We start from the raw sequence: 17,675 nt of genomic DNA, 5'->3' as shown, positions 1-17,675 counted from the left end.
CCTGTAAAACACAATTGATTGACAACCCTATACTATCGCGTAATCCTGCAATCAGACTCATGATCAACTTATCATTGTGTGATAAGACCTCCCACCGTCCGCTCGAATAGCTTCCAGATAACAGGCACACGGCTTGCTATCGGCAATAAATAGGTTGCTTAAATAGTTTACGGCCATCCATTGTTTCTCCTATAAAAGGAACGTTCCACTCGATGCACTCGGTTTCAGGTGTGTCTGCCTAGAAATGATCGTCAAAGCTGTTGTACTGCTGCTGTGCTGCGCTACCGGATTGCTCCGTGGAGAGCAAGTCCGGTACGATAACTACCGTGTGTACGAAGTAGCGATCGCTGATAAAACGCAGCTGGAAGCTCTGCAATATTTGGAACGTTACCCGGATGGAGTGAGTGTGTTAAAGTGTACCGTTCAATCGTCGCTTTTTACTTCACGGACGTGGGTTTCGTTTTTCAGTATCTCTTTTGGGAATCACCTGTGCAGACCAATATGAAGCTTAACATTGTCGTGCCACCGCACAAGTATGCCGAGTTTGATGAGCTTAGCAACCAGCTGGCCTTAGCGCACCGTTTAAGGGTTCCGAATCTCCAACAGTATGTGACAGTGATTTTTGTGATTGCATTATTTCTAGTGCTCGTTTTAACAAAGTTCGTTTTACTTATATTCTGTAAACAATTTAATCACGCTAGGCTCATCGATGACGAGAGCCCGAAACGATCGAGACGTGCCTTTGATTGGGAGGATTATCAAACGCTGGAAGAAATTTACAGCTGGATCGATGAAAAGGTCGCCGAATTTCCAGCGATCGTTTCGGTAGAGACGATTGGTAAGTCGTACGAAGATCGTGACATGAAGGCGGTCAAAATTTCGTACAAGGAAGGCAACCCGGGCATCTTCATCGAGTCCAACATTCATGCACGTGAATGGATCACGTCGGCCACCGTAACGTGGCTGATGAACGAGTTTCTTACCTCGACTGCACCGGAAGTACGCGAGTTGGCAGAAAACTACGACTGGTACATCCTGCCGGTTGTTAATCCCGATGGACTCAACTACACCAAATCTACCAACCGATTGTGGCGCAAAAATCGCTACCCCCACAATGTGCTTTGCTACGGTGTGGACATGAACCGTAATTTCCCTGGCCATTGGATGGGTAAGTGATATTGTTTGCGAAGCGGTTGCGCTATTCGCGACATTGTATGACCGGGTTTTACTTCTTAACAGAGGGCGGTGCATCGGCTGTCCCCTGTACGGACACGTACGCCGGACCGGAAGCTGGTTCCGAGATCGAAACTCAAAACATTATGAACTACTTTGTGAGCGTTAAAGATAAGGTGAACGCCTATTTGTCGTTCCATTCGTACGGACAGTACATACTCTTCCCGTACGGTCATCAGAATGCGGAATACTCTGAAAATTATTACGACATGATGGAGATGGGTGAAGCGGCCGCCGTCGCCATTTACAATCGGTTCGGTACACCTTACGAGTTCGGTACCACGGCTGACGTGTTGTGTACGTAGGCGTTTCCCTGTCGTTGAAAAAACGCTTTTCCATTGACGCTTGCTAATGGTGTGTATGGACTCTGTTCCACAGATATTGCTTCGGGATCGTCCCCGGATTGGGCCCACGGTACACACGGTACCCCGGTTGCTGCCACGTTCGAGTTCCGCGACAACGGTGTCTACGGATTCATTTTGCCCCCGGATCAGATCATTCCGAACGCGATGGAAGTGCTGGACGGGTTGGTTGCATTTTTCCGCAAGGGAAAGGAGCTAGGTCACTTTAATGCGTAATGTGTAGATAATGCGAGCTGCGTTACACTGTAATTGATAAGATTAGAGTGGGCATTTCAAATGATACATAATAATAAACATTGCTCATTGGTTGTGTTGCACAATGCTACTGAATCAACTACCGATCGGGTTTTACTGCCTCAATTCCGCGTACAACTATACTCAATGTTTTGCCATAATGCATCATTGATAACGGCCGTACAGTGTAGGGGATTTGCCCTTCACTGATATGCTTACTGTACCGTGAACGATCGGCAAACATGTGCTTCGGCGTGATTTCTGTCCATAGACACAACACTGATGACTTTACGCATGAAGTCGTAAACGTAAGGTGTATTAACAGTATCTCATTGAATTGCTTCCGAGATAAGGCGTGAGAAGACTTTTTAACGGTAAAGGCCAGGTGCAAAAGATTTTTTGGGATAAGAATGTGGTATAAAAGAAGCACCTTGGTGACATTAATTTCAAAACAAAATAGACAAGTCTCAATATGCGACCACACTGTGGCGTTTTGGTTGCCCTGTTCTTGGTCGCCGTATCCGGAGAGCTAGTACGGTACGATAACTACCATCTGTTTCGTTTGGCAATTACCGACAGGGGACAACTTGAGGTACTGCAGCAGCTAGAGCAACGAAATGATGGGGTAAGTAAGATCATCTTACCACAGCGAGAATGTATAATTTGACTTCCGTATTTTGGACAGTTCATTTTCCTAGACTCACCTACACAAGTGCGTATGAATGTCAGCGTTCTTGTACCTCCAGCAAAACTGATCGATTATATAAAACTTTTGCAAAGCGAACATCTTAGCTCCCGTCTGGCTACCAACAATTTCCAAGCTATTCTTGATGCGGAAAATCCTCCAAAAAAATCGAAACGCAGTGAAACGTTCGGTTGGGAAGAGTACCAAACGCTAGATGCCATTTACGAATGGATCGATGGGTTAGCACTGCAGTATCCTTCCATTCTTACCGTTCAAAGTATTGGACAATCGTACGAAGGTCGTGATATGAAGATAGTGAAGCTTTCCCAACAGTCTGGAAATCCGGGCATCTTTCTCGAAGCTAATATTCATGCGCGCGAATGGATCACCTCTGCAACGGCGACCTGGCTACTGAATGAACTTCTTACATCTTCCGAACCAGCGGTACAGGAGCTTGCCACTTCGTACGACTGGTACATAATGCCGGTAGCTAATCCGGATGGGTTCCATTACACCAAGACAACCAATCGGTTGTGGCGCAAGAATCGCTATCCACACAATATTCTATGTGCGGGAGTCGATCTGAACCGTAACTTCCCGTACCACTGGATGGAGGGTGGAGCATCGCAGGTACCGTGTAACGATATATACGCTGGGCCAGAACCTGCATCCGAAATTGAAACTCGTAATACGATCGAGTACTATGAAACGATTGCCGATCGGATTGAGTTTCACCTGCAATTCCACTCGTACGGTCAGTATATTCTACTACCATACGGTTACCAAGGTGCCGACTATCCGGACAACTATCGCGACCAGATGGAAATAGCGGAGGCAGCCGCGAACGGATTTGCTAGCCGTTACAATACACCCTACACCTTCGGTACCATTGCGGACGTGTTGTGTAAGCTTCTTTTAATACAATCTATCCACCTTAAGACGCGTGATTCTATCCCCGCACCTCTCCATTTCAGATGTTGATTCAGGATCCACAACCGATTGGGCGCACGGTTATCATAAAACCCCAATCTCGATGTGCTTCGAGTTCCGCGATAATGGTCCGTACGGGTTCGTACTGCCAGCGAACCAGATAATTCCCAACTCCGAAGAGACGCTCGATGCATTGATAGCTATGCTTGCCAAAGCCAAAACAATGGGCTACTTTCAGCGATCTTGAAGTGCCTAGACAAACCGTCTAATCAATCAAACACTGTGCTGGACATGTTTTACAGCTCTCCGGGCGCCGAGTATAATACAGCTCCCATGTCAGCTAGATAAACGTATTCAGTGGCTTATATAAATGAACCAAACAGATAAGATGCAATAAAAATTGCGAAGCTTCTTTGTGATTGCTTAAAACGTACAGACGCTAGTATTCATTTATTGCCTATTGGTAAAGATGGCAACAAAACGGATCTTGGCATTAGCGCTGGTTAGCGCACTTACTTCCCTAGCTTACGCACATGGCAAGCTAAGTTACGAACACTATGCAGTGTACAAGGTCGATATCACTACGAAAACCCAGCTTGAGGTGCTCCAAAACCTAGAATCGCTTCCGAATGGGGTGTGTAGAACGAGTGACAGTGCTTGGCAGTGGATGGAAAGTAAAGAGTTCTCTGGTATTCCTTTACAGTACACCTTTCTAGACTACCCGGCAAGTGTGAATATGAGCGTTGAAGTTGTGGTGCCTCCAGCTGAAGTGATTAGCATGGAACGACTCTTCCGAAAGCATGAGATCCAGACTACGCTTCTTACAACCAACTTGCAACAGTACTTGTCCATTATTCCGTTTTTCTTCTCTACACTGTAACTACTTATCACGTCTTATTGTTCCAGAATTCTTAGCAAAGAACGTCCCGCACGCAGAAAGGTGGAGGGTTTTGGATGGGACGATTATCATACGCTGGAAGAAATCTACGCCTGGATCGATGAAATGGTCAACCAGTATAGTTCGGTACTGTCGGTGGAAACAATCGGTCAAACGTACGAAAAGCGTGACATGAAGGTCATCAAGCTTTCCTACAAGCCGGGTAATCAGGGTATCTATATCGATGCGAACATTCATGCACGTGAATGGATCACCTCGGCTTCCATAACGTGGATACTGAACGAGCTGCTCACCTCGGAAGATGTCCGTGTGCGACATATTGCGGAAAACTACGACTGGTACATTGTGCCCGTTGCTAATCCGGATGGATTTGCGTACACGCACACCACGGTAAGGGATAGGGAACAAATGGGCTGTTCCGATAGTATAGCATTTAACTCTTTTCCTAGGAACGTTTGTGGCGTAAAACAAGGACCCAACATAACCTTCTGTGTTACGGAACTGATCCTAATCGCAACTTCAATCATCAGTGGAACAGTATGTTTTGTTTGTAACTATTATTAGCCTATCTCTAGCATTGAATTTATTCGATTGCAGATGGTGGCACATCTACGACACCCTGTTCGGACACTTACTCCGGTCCGGAACCGGAGTCAGAGGTTGAAGTAAGCAATTTAACTTCCTTCGTCCGATCGATTGCGGCAAACGTAAAACTTGCGCTTTCGATACACTCGCGCGGTCAGTACATACTGTTGCCGTTCGGTTATAACAATGCACCACGTGCGCACAACTATCAAGATCTGATGCAGATCGGACAACGTGCCTCGGTCGATATGTATAAGCTGTACAACAAGCCATACCGTGTAGGAACTACGGCTGAAGTTCTCTGTAAGTTACAGGCATTCTTGCCTTAAAACAAAATTTCACTAAAAATCTTTCAATCAAACCCACAGATGTTGCGTCTGGAATTTCGGTTGATTGGGCATTTGCTGTGGCCGGAATCCCACTGAGCTACACGTTCGAATTGCGCGATCAAGTAGAGTTTGGCTTCATTCTGCCGGCCGATCAAATTGTGCCTAATGCCGAGGAACTGCTGGAAGCGTTTGTCGGAATGATCGATGAGGCAAAGATTTTGGGCTATATGTAAACGGTGATGTGGTCGATACGGTGCCCGTTTTACCGGTCTACGGTAAATCAATAATAAATGAAAAACTTTACAATGCTATCTTGGTTTGCATCGTTTTATCTTATCGCGCTGAGGGTTTTGCATTCATTATGTCATGGACAAGGGTTGATGACTTAGAGTTTATGTTTACTAACGAAATGAACCTTCAGTTGATCGCTTTTCTTCCCCTTGCCTGACGGACACAAAACAATACTGATACGATTGATAGGGCTTGTTTGTTTCGTTGTAACACCGTTTTACTATCTGTAGACCCACCAGAAGCTATATTTTCGCTCAATTCAATGGAAATTATCTTCATCAAAAGCTACCATCTAAAATTGTCTTATCAATAGGGACTTTCCAGTTATACAGCAATACGCGTCTCAAATACTATCTCTTCTCGTAGTGATTGTGGCAAATCATTCCGTTGGTCATAACCTGCGTCACCTAATACTATCCAGCTGATTGAGACGTCAGGACAGAATGGCTAACTCTTTGTCATTAGCCGATTTACCCCCATTAAGCATTATCGAATTCGAGCCTCCAACCCCGTAAAAGATAGCGAATCACCTATAAAAGCCACCGAAGTGGGCCACATATGCCATCGTTTCGTTCAGGTATCGATTGAAAGGATGTGGATCAAGCTTACGTTACTGGTACTGGCCGCCATTGCCAGCGGTGGATCGGCCGAACAGGCACGGTTCGACAACTATCGCGTGTACGAGGTGTCGATCGAAACCGACCGTCAGCTGCAAGCGCTGCAGCACCTCGAACTGAATCCCGATGGCTACAGCTTCTGGGAATCGCCCGTGCAGACCAACATGCGCCTTAGCATTGTGGTCCCGCCGCACAAATTCGCCCACTTTGAAGAAATCACGACAGCCCTTGCCTTGAAGACACGTCTACAAATCGAAGACTTCCAGAAGTACGAAGGAGGAACAGAAGCTCCTCAAACAGTGCGCTTATTAATTCCTCCATCTTTCTTCTATCCATCACAGAGTGATCGACAGTGAGCGTCCGAAGCGCAGTCCTCGTGCTACTTTGGATTGGACCGATTACTACACCGTCGATGAAATCTACGCCTGGATGGATCAGCTGGTGGCCCAGAACCCAACCATCCTTTCCGGTTCGGTGTACGGCAGATCGTTCGAGGGACGTGATCTGAAGGCTATCAAGTTGTCGCATAAGGCGGGCAATCCGGGTATCTTCATCGAGGCCAATATCCATGCCCGCGAATGGATTTCGTCCGCCACTGCAACGTGGCTGCTGAACGAGCTGATCACTTCGAGCAACCCAGCTGTACAGGATTTGGCCCAGAACTACGATTGGTACTTCATTATGGTTGCTAATCCGGATGGTTTGACCTACACCAAGACCACCGTAAGTAATGTGCACGCTATTCAGTCCTTCCGCTTCTAATTACCTTCGTGTTCCTCCCAATAGAACCGTCAATGGCGCAAGACTCGTCAACCGGTCAATGATCTCTGCGTTGGTACTGATCCCAACCGCAACTTTGACTACATGTGGATGAGTAAGTGGGCCTAAAAGAACGACCAAGCAACAACGTTTGACACTCGTGTACTTCCTCCTTACAGATGGTGGCGCTTCGTCCGTACCCTGCTCAGACACCTTCGCTGGACCGGTGGCTTTCTCCGAGCCAGAGACGCGGGCTATGGCTGACTACTATGCTACGATTGCAGACAGAATTAACATCCAGTTTTCGTTCCACTCGTACGGCCAGTATCTGCTGACACCGTTCGGATACAGTGGTGCCCCACTGCCGTCCAATGAGGCCGACTTGCAACGTATTGCCGCTGTTACCGCTGCAGCCATCCAGGCTACTTATGGAACGCGCTACACTTATGGAAACAGTGCCAGTGTTTTGTGTAAGTACTCGAATAGCCAGCATGAGAGTACGGGAGTACGATTAAAAAATGGATCCCGTTTTCATCTCTTATTTCTCACAGACACTACCTCCGGAAGCACGGTAGACTACTTCGTAGGAGTTCATGGCACCAGGCTGGGATATACCTTCGAGTTCCGTGACACCGGTGCGACTGGATTCGTTCTCCCTGCCAATCAGATCATCCCTAACGCCCAGGAAACACTCAACGGAATCATTGCCTTCGTTGCCGAAGCTAAGATCCTTGGATACGTCTAAAATGTTTTGATTTTATTGCCTATCCAATAAAGCATTACGACTAAATTAAACGGTTTGCGCGTACGACACTCTCCTTATCTGCAATCCAATCTACAGCCACCTCTCAGTTCCGTTGCGCCTGTGCCTTGAAGTGACGTATGTAAGACGCCAACAGTTCGTCCATTTTGTATCCTTGCTTCGTTTCCAGCAGCAGCTTCGTCGATCCCATCATGTTACCGAACTTGATATGGAAGAATGTGTTGCCCGAGCTCCAGAAGTTTAGCTCGGTGTAACTGTAGCTGTGCAGTACCTCTTTCGTATGTGGCTCTATCAGATGGAAACCAGATCGATTGATCGCTATCAGCAGGGTCGGTGGTAAGTTTTGATCGGTCGCTTGTTTCACCACAAAGAACGTTGATCCGAACATCGAAAATTGCTGCATCAGCTTCAGGAAAGCTAGCTTAGCCTCGCTCACGCTGATTCCCTTGACGGAGTCAATTTTCGCTATGATGTCTCGCTTCCAGTGATCTAGTTTTTGTAGCCGCTCTGCATCCTTTGCGACGAGCATGGGCAGGTAATCGTGGAAGCTCTTACCCAACAGCATCTGATCGGAGACTTCATACTGTGCCCAGAAGATGTATGCTGCCAAATCGACGACTTCCTCCTTGGTGAGCTGATAGTATCCCTGCAGCAGTTTCGGCACCTCCTGATGGAAGTGGAATATCTCGTCCGCATTACGATCCCGCCCCGGCACTACGTTGATCCAGAGCTTTCTCATGAAGAACAGCTGGTACTCGCACTGGATGCGATTGTCGTTCGTTCGTGAAGGATGTGTCTCACGTAACCACTCCAACAGTTCGTAGATGAAGTCGAACAGGAAATATTCTTCCGGCACCGACAGTACCTTATCCATCACCTTGATGAAGAGACTGAATCCCTCGCTAGACTTCAGCTCCAACCGACGGGTGATCGTTTGTATAAGATCCTTCGTCTTTGTGGATGACTCTATCTGGAACGCTTCATCGGTATCGTCCGGGAAGTACACCTTGTGATAGATCTCGACCGTACGATAGCGTATCGCTTCCACCTCCACAATGTACGGTGGGTACTTCCGGGAACCTAGCTTTATCGTTTTCTGCAACCTCTGCAAACAGTCCACCGCGATGGGATGTTTACGTGTGCGCAAAAACATAAACAATTCCTTCTGCAATGCCTGACTGGGAACCATCACCCCTGTGGCTAGCCACAACAAATCCCAGCCACGTTCTTCGCTGATTTGGATCTTGTTTTCGGTCAGCTGGCGCATAGTTTGACAGTAAACTTCATCCCGCAGCAGATCATCCACCATTGCTGGGGTGAATATTTTACTGACATCGATCTGCTCGCGGCTTTTTGGAAGATCACCCATATACTGAGGGAAATTTGGAAGAACATATAAAGAGTAGTACAAATGGCATTACAAATAGTGTCTGTAAGGTGTACCTTCAGAATTAGAGTGAAAATCATCAAAGCAGTGTCACATTTGGCACGATCATTTTGAAGCCGCTCTAGAAGTGGTGCCTTCATTGGATCCCTTGTATGTTTCCAGAGCTCTTCCACCGTTGACTTGCGCACACTGTTAATACTTGTGGCGGAGGATACAGTTCTACGTGTCAGAGAGAAAAGTATGTTAATACAAAAATTTCGCATCCTTTAAATGATTTCACACTTACGCAATTGCTGCTCTAAAGTGATCCGTAGCGAATCGTTGTAGTGTGTGCATCTTCTTTCTCTGTACAGTGTTGTAAATAGGACCAGCATGCTTCTTGCTTTTAACCGCATTTTCTTTCTGTAAAAGAGGTAATTGAGTTTAATCATATGAAGCCATAAATGAGATGGCATTAAAACGATCGTTACCTTGTAGAAATTCAACACCACACCTGACGGCGGCATAATCGTCGGTAGGATGTAGATCGATTCCGTTGGGAAGTAGCCAGACTTTCCATTGCATTCTCCATAACCCCAGGTAGATTCTTCAGCCATAATCGATTCTCCAGTAAAACCTTGCCCAAGCGCTATAAGATCTCCCTTCAGAAGGGTCAGCACCGTATCATCGGTGGTGTCCGATTTGTACGACTGTATCGCTACCGCATAGATGCTTCGCTTTTTCAATCCATCGATTAAAAAGTTGACCAGCTCGGAAACAACGCGTGCATCGAACGTTTTAAAGCTGAATTCCTCCCCCTGAATCGTGCCCAGATACAGTGTGCCTACTTCCGTTTCACCATCTTCCTCACAGCTCACATGGACTACCTCAGGGTAGGACAGTTCCACCAGCACCTGTTCCTGCTCATCCACAAAGAACAAACCGGACCAATTGACCGCAATAATAATGTTTGCCGAAGCGAGCGACGGACCACCGGACTGGACGGCTTCAAAGAAACGGGAAAACATCATACCCCACGTAATCTTCGCAAACAGCACAATGTCCTCCTTGGCTACAGCTCTCTGCAGGAACTCCTTCACGCAGCGGCTCTTTTTGAACGCGGTCTCTATCATTTGCATCCAACGTGGAGCCGTCTCCGACCGCAGTACGCTTCGCGGCACGAAATCCTTCAGTCGTTCCTGCAGTGTCTTTACATTCATCTCACTACCATACTCGGCAAAGTATTGCAGTGCCGCCAGCATTGCCAGATCCTTATCCGAATTGCTAACTAGCTCACCCAAATTCAATCCACGTACTATCTGCGCATAGATCAGCCCCGTTGCGATCGGATCAATTGCTGGATCGTGCCACGGAGCGAACAGTTCCTTGCGGAAGAATATCTTCCAATCGGCTGCCCGTTCACTAAGGCCTTGCTCCTTCGCAAACTGTTCACAGTTTGATATGGCATCCATCAGAAACTCACGGCCACTTTGAAGCGATAGTACCTTATCCTGCATCGTGATGAAAATGGAAAAACCAAAACGATCCTTCAATCCGACCAGATCGCTTACCTTCTCACACAATTCGCTAGCCGTCGTTGCCGAGTCCGTTTCGACGGGCCGGTTTGTGCCGTCCATTAGGATCACACTAACATTCATCGGTTTTTTCGTTTTAGTCGCCTGCAACTCCATCAACGAGGGAGGCTGACGTCTCGTACCGTTCTTAAGCGTACGATCGAGCCGATGCTCACAGTACGGTGCATACAGCTCCGGACCATCTCTGATGAAGGAACGCAAATACTTCTCGAATCGCTCCGATGGTGGGAAACAACCCACACAAAGTGATAGCAAGATCCAACCCTTAGCGTGTGAGGTAGCGGTCGGATTATTGGTAAGCTGTTTGCAAATCTGACAGAATATCTCATCGCGCAAATTCTTGTTCAAGATACCATGACCAATAATAAAGTGCAGCTTGTCCAGATTGTTGCTACGACTGTTCAGAAATTCCTGATAGTCCGTAATTTCCTCGTTGTTCTCGATGATCGATTTCAGTTCGTTTGGAATTTTCGACTTCTTCTTCAATGTACGATGTATCATCTTTCGATCATGCTCCGACAGCGTCTCCTGGAATGCCTGGAAGTCTTTGGATTTCGCAAAATTGCGTCCCAGTGTGGTGGAGACACGCTGCATTACTGGCTTGTGCTTTGATTCGTCACTTTCGTCTTCGTACTTTGCATCCGCCATATCACCCATGAATCGTAGAATGGTGATCCAAAGTGCCTGAAGCATGGGAAGCAAATTAATACAATAATTGAATGATTGATCCTGGGGGGACCATTGTTTTACCTGTGCGGATATAACATCAGCCGTGCTGTAGAGGTCAAGCAGAGAGGATTTAAGCTTTCGCTTGCTGAACTGATAAGACGCATTGTTCGCAAAGTAAGTTGCCGCAAATTTGGAAAAGTTGTAGTCGGATAAATCCTCGCGATAAGAAACCGTTTGCTCCTGTACGTTCTGCTGACCTGCTTCCTCTGGCTGCTCAGCACCCTAGTGATACGGATGGCATAGGGAACATTAGTAAGGTGACCTACTCAGATGCCCTTACCATTAGATCGAAGAAAAGTACTTTATATACGCTAACATGATGAGATATCCCTTATGTACATGGGGCGTGTATCTTGATCGACCTTGAGAAGGCCAGACCACCACTAGTTGGTTGTGTACATGATGCTATATGATACATGTAGTTGTATGAGGTGTTTGTGTCATCGTTGTTAGAAAGCAATATTTCGAATGGTGTGTGTGTATGTGTTTGTATATACATTCCATTATGTACTGTTTGTGTTTTTATGGTCTTATGCTATCATTAGTGCTATCTACAGATTTTACAACGTGTCTTTGATTGGTTTGTAAATGCCCAAGAAAAAAAGTCTAAACCTCCAATTTAACGGAACGCGGAAACGAGAAACCTAAAGCAACACCATAAAAGGGCCACTTCCGAACACACGCATTCCGTCTTGGCTAAGCGTCTTTCTCGGCTGATCAATCATCGTTGGGCGGTACGCTGTGCGCAACGATATCTTGACGTGCGTGTAGGAGTTGTCATGTACTGTAAGCTAATGGCTTAGAAACTGACCGATAAGAAACTGATATCGTAGCTATCCGTCAAACGTCTAGCAGCCGGTGAACCAGCAAGGGCTTTCGCACAGTCGGCCCTCAGCGTTCAGTCTGCAAATATGCCAACTCTTTGGCGGCGCTTGAGTAATGCCTCTTGGCCCAAAACAAATCCATCTTCATCCGTGTCTCATGATTGCCGTATTAAACTGTGCCGTATTACTTCGGCTTTATGTGTCACAAGTGACGCATGCCGCATCTGAGTCACCGTAGCGTTCTTTATACCGGAAGTCTAATCTTGTATATACATTTTTCACTACTTCTATTTCGAGCGGGGTGCAATGATGGGGGAGATTAAGTGTGCTGGTTTATTTACAAAATATCATCTAAAGTTCCCCCCGTTTTGTGTTGTTGTTAGCTTAGTTTAGTTGTTTCTTTTTTCTTCTTTGCTATGTGGCGCCTGTTTTGTCATAAAAAAACACACACGATCGTTATGATCGATGCGTTAGCTGGCGGCGTGAGTAGTGAGCGCTATAAGTGCATTCTATGGCTAAGTATAGTAGTATCTTTTTCGAGTGACAGGTGCATGGTGTAGGAGAGCATCGTGGGTGTGTTTGTGTTTCGAGAGCAATGAACCACTTATAATCTAGATGATTCGTAGTAATTAACCGGACGTGAAAGGAGCTTGGTGGGGATGATCTTTTTGTTGCGACTCTTCTCTTCGAAATACTGGCGCATTTTGCTTACGGCTAGCGATGGTTTCCGTTTCGGTACCGGCTCGGGGCTCGTAGTACCTTCCAGAAACCCGAACACGTCGTCCACAATCTTGTTGTCCTCCTCCACGTTGATGGTGGGCTGCGAAAGTACCACCGTTGCCTTGCGCGCTTCCTGCTGGTACGTCATCTCCCGGTTCAGCTCGTCAATCCGCAACCAGTAGTTGTGTTCGGCGTCCTCCTTCCAGCGCGCATTGCCCGACTTGCGGAACTGCAACTCTTCCGTGCGCTGTATCGCAATGATTTCGTTCATACGTCTCGCACGGTACGTGATCCTGTCACGCAAGTTCCTGCGGGTCAGGTACCCGCGGCACTGTGCCTGCAGCTGTACCATCGCACCGCGAAGCCGTCCAAAGGCGTACGTTTTCGTCCGTGACTTGATTACCGCCTGCAAACGTCGATAGCCGTTGCGCATCTTCAGATAGTCCGCACGGTATCCTCTTGCGCGCCAGTGCTTCTGTATTGTGATTGCTGCCTGGCGATAACGGCGCAAGTACCTCCAAAATAGTACCTTCCGGAAGGCGCGCTGAATCAGTACGACATAGTGTAGGTAGACCCGTGACCGTTCCGATTCTAGCAGATAATCATGACTTTCCTTCAGGAACACCTTCGTCATGCCGAACTGATAGTCGTCCGGAATTGTGACGAGCACCTTCTTGCAGATATCTTTCGCAGCCTGCACACAGTCTACCTTGTGTGCGGGCCCTATACCCGCCACGAGATGCCGATACCGATCGACAAATTCTCGGTACGTGTGTCTAATTGCATATCCAGCCTTTCTTATCTTGGCCGTCTCCATCATACCTGAGTATCGTAGCTGCCGTACGCACAGTGTCTTATCGATGATCTACAATAAAAAAAGGAGGAAAAAAGAAGAATAATTACACATTAACCGATTACATTTTGCAAATCGTTCAGCTTCGATACACACTTACCTTAGGCCGCTTAACATCGTTCGGCTTAATGCAGCGTATAAAGTACGGATGGCATGACGAAAGCGTGCGCATTAGCGAATCGAGTGAATTCCTAAACTGTAGCGACAGTGTCATCGAGCGTTTGGTCGTATCGAGCGAATCATCCGTACCGAACAGTGCCACCAAATATTCGTTAGTGCTTTTCGTTACCAACTCCTTAAGATCGGGGCTGAACGAGTCGCGATTCTTTTCCAGGAAACCGTCCACACGGTAAAACACTACGCCCGCAAAGTGTTGCACTCCGAAGGCCGGATCTTTGTCGTACTTTGGCTTAACGTACACCGTTTTCGAACCGTGCGTTGTGTGCAGCTTGGACAGCATCGTCAGATCGGTACCCTTGGGAAAGCGTGTTTCTTCATCGATCAGGGACATAAGGTTTAGTGACTTCATGCCGATCATGTCCAGAATTTCCTGGTTGTCGATGAAATCGATCGTGGTCCAGTTGATACCCTCCCTGGCATATTCCGCTTGCTCCATCTAGAGAAGAAACCATAGTCAACTGTATGTTCACACTGTCCCAACAGTCCATCGGGACTCTTCTTACCTTGAAGATGTGCTTCACGAAAAACTGTTGCAAATTCTCATTCGCATAGTTGATGCACAGCTGCTCGAAACTATTCACCTCGAACTGTTCGAACCCGAAGATGTCCAGCACACCGATCGAGAGTCGTCCCTTGTTCGATGATTTGTAGATCGCCTTGTTGATTTTGTCCACGATCGTGATGAACAGTTTGCCGTAGATTGCCTTCACGAACGCATCCCGCGCTTCCAGTGCTTGATCTTTGGACAGCTGCGACACAACACGCTCGCCGTGAGCTATAATGGTTTTGCGCGTTAGAGCACTCAGGAGCTGAGCTTTGGAAACACCGAGCAGTATCGCAACTCGTCCCACGTTCAACGTATCGTTAATTTCCACTGCATCGATGTTCTGCACAACGGTCGCTTTATATTTCACATTTCCCATATGCAAAATGGCCGCCAGCAGGCTCAGTATCGATTGAATCTCTTGATCGTCGAATGCGAGCACCTTCATGGCGGACCGTACATCCGCAAACTCTTTCGCATCGTTCCGTCCCTCGCAGAGCAGCGTTTGGCCACTGGTAAGATACGCGTACGCTTTCGGCGCATCCTCCAGATCGAGCCGTTTCCGCTCTTCCTTCGTCATACCGGCCAACATCGAGTAGAAGATGTGATAGTTACGCTCACCCTTGTTCTGCCGCACAATGCGTGACTTCTCCAGCAGGTACTGCTCGATCCGTGCCCCACCGATCGCACCTTCGGTCGTGAAGTGTACATCGATGTACTTGCCAAACCGGGACGAGTTATCATTGCGCATCGTTTTCGCATTGCCGAACGCTTCCAGAATGGGGTTCGATTCGATAATTTGCTGCTCGATCCACGAGTGCTTCCCGCTAGTCGCGGCCAGATACTGCAGGATCAGCTTGGTGCTTTCGGTTTTGCCCGCACCGGACTCACCGCTGATCACGATACACTGGTCACGCTTTTCGCGCTTCATCTCCTGATACGCACTATCCCCGATGGCGAAGATGTGTGGCGGCAGCTCACCCAATTTCTTGTCACGGTACAGATTGATCTCGTTGTACGTGTAGATCGGTAGTATTTCGTACGGGTTTATCGCAACCAGCATGCTGCCCGTGTACGTCTGGTGAGAGAATGAGAAAGATAATCAATACGCAAGATCACATCAATCGGAACAGCTGGGGGCCACACTGATTGACCTACATAAATTTGCTTCTGCCGGTAGCGAACGATGAGATTACGCAGTATGGCGTACTCCTGGAGGTCGCCCAGCGTTATCATATCGTGTACCGTTTTCTGTGACGACACGTGCATCGGTTTGATTATCTGGTAGCGTGAGAAGAGAAAATAAAGCCACATAAGTTGGACCGCGGAGGGGACGTTCAATTTGTTGGAGAACTACCCGGTGTACTTACCTCAGTGTCCTTAACCCAGAACTCTTCTCCATCATCGTTGGCGACCAACGTGCGGCCTTCGTGAGTACGAAGAACACGCCCAGCATACGGTAGTTCAAACTCATGATTATGCTTTGGCTGGATCCAAACCCATTCACCCTATGTAAAGCATGCACAAAACATAAATATCATTATTTAAACATCTTAAATATTAATAGCAACATTTGGGAACACATGCGTCAAAGGCACCAATCATATTAAGTGAGTACCCAGGAAATTCATTATCTAATCTTCTTGATAGCAAGGAAAGATCCGGGTTTGGCTTATCGAGATACCTTTCTGTTGTTGCCATTGTTTGATGATATACTCATCCTTAAGCTACTTATCTTGTAATTTAAAATTAATATCCTTAATTGTTTAGTTTTTCCAAGACACGGCCAGACAGTGCGTCGTTTTTCAAAACATGAAACTTATCATGGACCAGATACTTCTGTGCCTTCTTAAACAGCACACAAAAGCCTCGCTAACCTTGCTATAATCCTTATCAACTGAACAAGATTAACGCGTATTTTACCATTTTGAACTGGATTTAAATTTCACTCAAATTACTTTTCCGTTGGTACTACTTTCCACCCTGTCCTGTTTGATAAGAGCTCCACGATAAAGCCACATGTGCAACATACGGCACAATCTTAGATGTTCGGCGTTCCCGTTTTACTGTGCTTTTCATAACATAATTAGCAAACGCCTTCATGCCAATCAACAACACCACCATACCATGTCCGTGTTCTGATATCACACTGTATAGTTAATGCACTTGAGCGTACGGTACCATATCACACAGGCTCCTCAAAACAGCGCTACGTCCATGCGGTCCACTATCAAAATGAAGTCACTTATCAACTTTTCATCGACACTGTGGACGTTACAATCGTGGAGTCTAACGGAGCTGTATCGGACTCGTCATCAAAATGCTCCACAGGGAAACATCTCTTCTCGATACCCTGTGTTTTTTTTATGGCTACCATCCACCCACCCTTGCTACACGGAATCGGACGGTAGTAGACATGCGTTGAGGTGGCGCGTAACGCTTGACGTTGCTTATCCTTCTACCGACAGGTGCCGTTATCAATGACTAACACCGGTGGAATGTTACCTTGCAGGGACAAAACTTAAGGGGGCTGGTAGGCAATACTTACAAGCTCCTCTTTGGTGTCCATCGTGATAAACAGAATTTTTGCTTCTCCTCAGCAGCACACACTTCCTGTACTTGTCATCGAAGCGGAGGACGGATGGACGGAGTTCGGTTGCAACGTCACCAGGCTTTTGAGGTGATTTGTGCTTTCACGCGATCTATTCGTATCGGAGTAACGTTTGTAATTTTCCACCTATTTAACTTTGTAACACTTTATACGATGGTACAGTAGGCAAATATCGGGTGCACTTTTCACGATATCTACCGATTACACAAAAATCACTTAATGGTACGAATCAACGCGTGTTCGCGAGGGCTACGAAGAACGTCTATTACCTCTACCGCCGGTACCTAGTGCACTGGTTCAATTCAATCAATCGCCAGCGACTGTACGGGGCTGAGATTCGTATGATATCGCAACAGAAACGTGTTATCAATTATTGAGGCTCGTTATCTGTAGAACGACGGTGATAACTTCTTCCGTGAAGTAAACCCACATATAGCTTTACACTGTGCACCATAAAGTATTGTCATATTATCGGAAAATAGGGAAAATAGTTAAAAAATAATATACTGCAATTATTTAAAAGCGTGTAATATTTGAACATTTTGCATCGTCCATGCTTTCACGATA

At 46.8% G+C, this 17,675-nt stretch overlaps 5 protein-coding genes across 5 annotated transcripts; 4 read left to right on the top strand and 1 right to left on the bottom strand.

The window, feature by feature from the left end:
• The first annotated feature begins 191 nt into the window (after positions 1 to 191).
• On the top strand, positions 192 to 1,929 carry LOC125763332 (zinc carboxypeptidase-like). The gene is made up of 5 exons (XM_049426323.1): positions 192 to 400; positions 469 to 605; positions 702 to 1,168; positions 1,240 to 1,530; positions 1,612 to 1,929. Exons 1-5 carry the CDS (start codon positions 245 to 247, stop codon positions 1,809 to 1,811), a joined length of 1,251 nt encoding a protein of 416 aa, XP_049282280.1. The 5' UTR covers positions 192 to 244; the 3' UTR covers positions 1,812 to 1,929.
• Positions 1,930 to 2,029: 100 nt separating this feature from the next.
• On the top strand, positions 2,030 to 3,692 carry LOC125763330 (zinc carboxypeptidase-like). Its single transcript, XM_049426321.1, has 3 exons — positions 2,030 to 2,454; positions 2,515 to 3,418; positions 3,489 to 3,692. Exons 1-3 carry the CDS (start codon positions 2,302 to 2,304, stop codon positions 3,689 to 3,691), a joined length of 1,260 nt encoding a protein of 419 aa, XP_049282278.1. The 5' UTR covers positions 2,030 to 2,301; the 3' UTR covers position 3,692.
• A 201-nt stretch (positions 3,693 to 3,893) lies between these two features.
• On the top strand, positions 3,894 to 5,567 carry LOC125763331 (zinc carboxypeptidase-like). The gene is made up of 6 exons (XM_049426322.1): positions 3,894 to 4,078; positions 4,148 to 4,284; positions 4,351 to 4,732; positions 4,792 to 4,879; positions 4,940 to 5,230; positions 5,296 to 5,567. The coding sequence occupies exons 1-6, from the start codon at positions 3,914 to 3,916 to the stop codon at positions 5,487 to 5,489; spliced, it is 1,257 nt and encodes a 418-aa protein (XP_049282279.1). The 5' UTR covers positions 3,894 to 3,913; the 3' UTR covers positions 5,490 to 5,567.
• Positions 5,568 to 5,629: 62 nt separating this feature from the next.
• LOC125763333 (zinc carboxypeptidase-like) lies at positions 5,630 to 7,673 on the top strand. The gene is made up of 5 exons (XM_049426324.1): positions 5,630 to 6,432; positions 6,506 to 6,887; positions 6,951 to 7,038; positions 7,103 to 7,393; positions 7,475 to 7,673. Exons 1-5 carry the CDS (start codon positions 6,140 to 6,142, stop codon positions 7,666 to 7,668), a joined length of 1,248 nt encoding a protein of 415 aa, XP_049282281.1. The 5' UTR covers positions 5,630 to 6,139; the 3' UTR covers positions 7,669 to 7,673.
• LOC125763323 (myosin-VIIa-like) lies at positions 7,660 to 17,466 on the bottom strand. Its single transcript, XM_049426293.1, has 11 exons — positions 17,046 to 17,466; positions 15,868 to 16,005; positions 15,656 to 15,778; positions 14,457 to 15,575; positions 13,874 to 14,389; positions 12,913 to 13,785; positions 11,398 to 11,598; positions 9,544 to 11,331; positions 9,360 to 9,475; positions 9,130 to 9,292; positions 7,660 to 9,058 (listed from the first exon to the last, which is right to left on the bottom strand). Exons 1-11 carry the CDS (start codon positions 17,064 to 17,066, stop codon positions 7,772 to 7,774), a joined length of 6,345 nt encoding a protein of 2,114 aa, XP_049282250.1. The 5' UTR covers positions 17,067 to 17,466; the 3' UTR covers positions 7,660 to 7,771.
• Between the last annotated feature and the right edge of the window lie 209 nt (positions 17,467 to 17,675).

Source organism: Anopheles funestus, chromosome 2RL, assembly GCF_943734845.2.
Source record: "Anopheles funestus chromosome 2RL, idAnoFuneDA-416_04, whole genome shotgun sequence".
NCBI lineage: Eukaryota > Metazoa > Arthropoda > Insecta > Diptera > Culicidae > Anopheles > Anopheles funestus.
The sequence above is the reverse complement of the archived record's forward strand: the minus strand, read 5'-3'. Positions and strand labels throughout refer to the sequence as shown.

What these genes read in the sequence shown, in the direction of transcription:
- LOC125763333 (XM_049426324.1), top strand. Translation starts at nt 6,140, where the DNA reads ATGTGGATCAAGCTTACGTTACTGGTACTGGCCGCCATTGCCAGCGGT. An exon ending in CAAATCGAAGACTTCCAGAA is followed by an intron (nt 6,433 to 6,505) that starts GTACGAAGGAGG and finishes TATCCATCACAG; the next exon opens with AGTGATCGACAGTGAGCGTC. An exon ending in AAACAGTGCCAGTGTTTTGT is followed by an intron (nt 7,394 to 7,474) that starts GTAAGTACTCGA and finishes TATTTCTCACAG; the next exon opens with ACACTACCTCCGGAAGCACG.
- LOC125763330 (XM_049426321.1), top strand. Translation starts at nt 2,302, where the DNA reads ATGCGACCACACTGTGGCGTTTTGGTTGCCCTGTTCTTGGTCGCCGTA. An exon ending in TAGAGCAACGAAATGATGGG is followed by an intron (nt 2,455 to 2,514) that starts GTAAGTAAGATC and finishes TATTTTGGACAG; the next exon opens with TTCATTTTCCTAGACTCACC. An exon ending in TACCATTGCGGACGTGTTGT is followed by an intron (nt 3,419 to 3,488) that starts GTAAGCTTCTTT and finishes TCTCCATTTCAG; the next exon opens with ATGTTGATTCAGGATCCACA.
- LOC125763332 (XM_049426323.1), top strand. Translation starts at nt 245, where the DNA reads ATGATCGTCAAAGCTGTTGTACTGCTGCTGTGCTGCGCTACCGGATTG. An exon ending in TGGAACGTTACCCGGATGGA is followed by an intron (nt 401 to 468) that starts GTGAGTGTGTTA and finishes TTCGTTTTTCAG; the next exon opens with TATCTCTTTTGGGAATCACC. An exon ending in TACCACGGCTGACGTGTTGT is followed by an intron (nt 1,531 to 1,611) that starts GTACGTAGGCGT and finishes TCTGTTCCACAG; the next exon opens with ATATTGCTTCGGGATCGTCC.
- LOC125763331 (XM_049426322.1), top strand. Translation starts at nt 3,914, where the DNA reads ATGGCAACAAAACGGATCTTGGCATTAGCGCTGGTTAGCGCACTTACT. An exon ending in CTTCAATCATCAGTGGAACA is followed by an intron (nt 4,880 to 4,939) that starts GTATGTTTTGTT and finishes ATTCGATTGCAG; the next exon opens with ATGGTGGCACATCTACGACA. An exon ending in AACTACGGCTGAAGTTCTCT is followed by an intron (nt 5,231 to 5,295) that starts GTAAGTTACAGG and finishes TCAAACCCACAG; the next exon opens with ATGTTGCGTCTGGAATTTCG.
- LOC125763323 (XM_049426293.1), bottom strand. Translation starts at nt 17,066, where the DNA reads ATGGACACCAAAGAGGAGCTT. An exon ending in ACCGGCAGAAGCAAATTTAT is followed by an intron (nt 15,576 to 15,655) that starts GTAGGTCAATCA and finishes TTCTCTCACCAG; the next exon opens with ACGTACACGGGCAGCATGCT. An exon ending in CACTTTAGAGCAGCAATTGC is followed by an intron (nt 9,293 to 9,359) that starts GTAAGTGTGAAA and finishes TCTGACACGTAG; the next exon opens with AACTGTATCCTCCGCCACAA.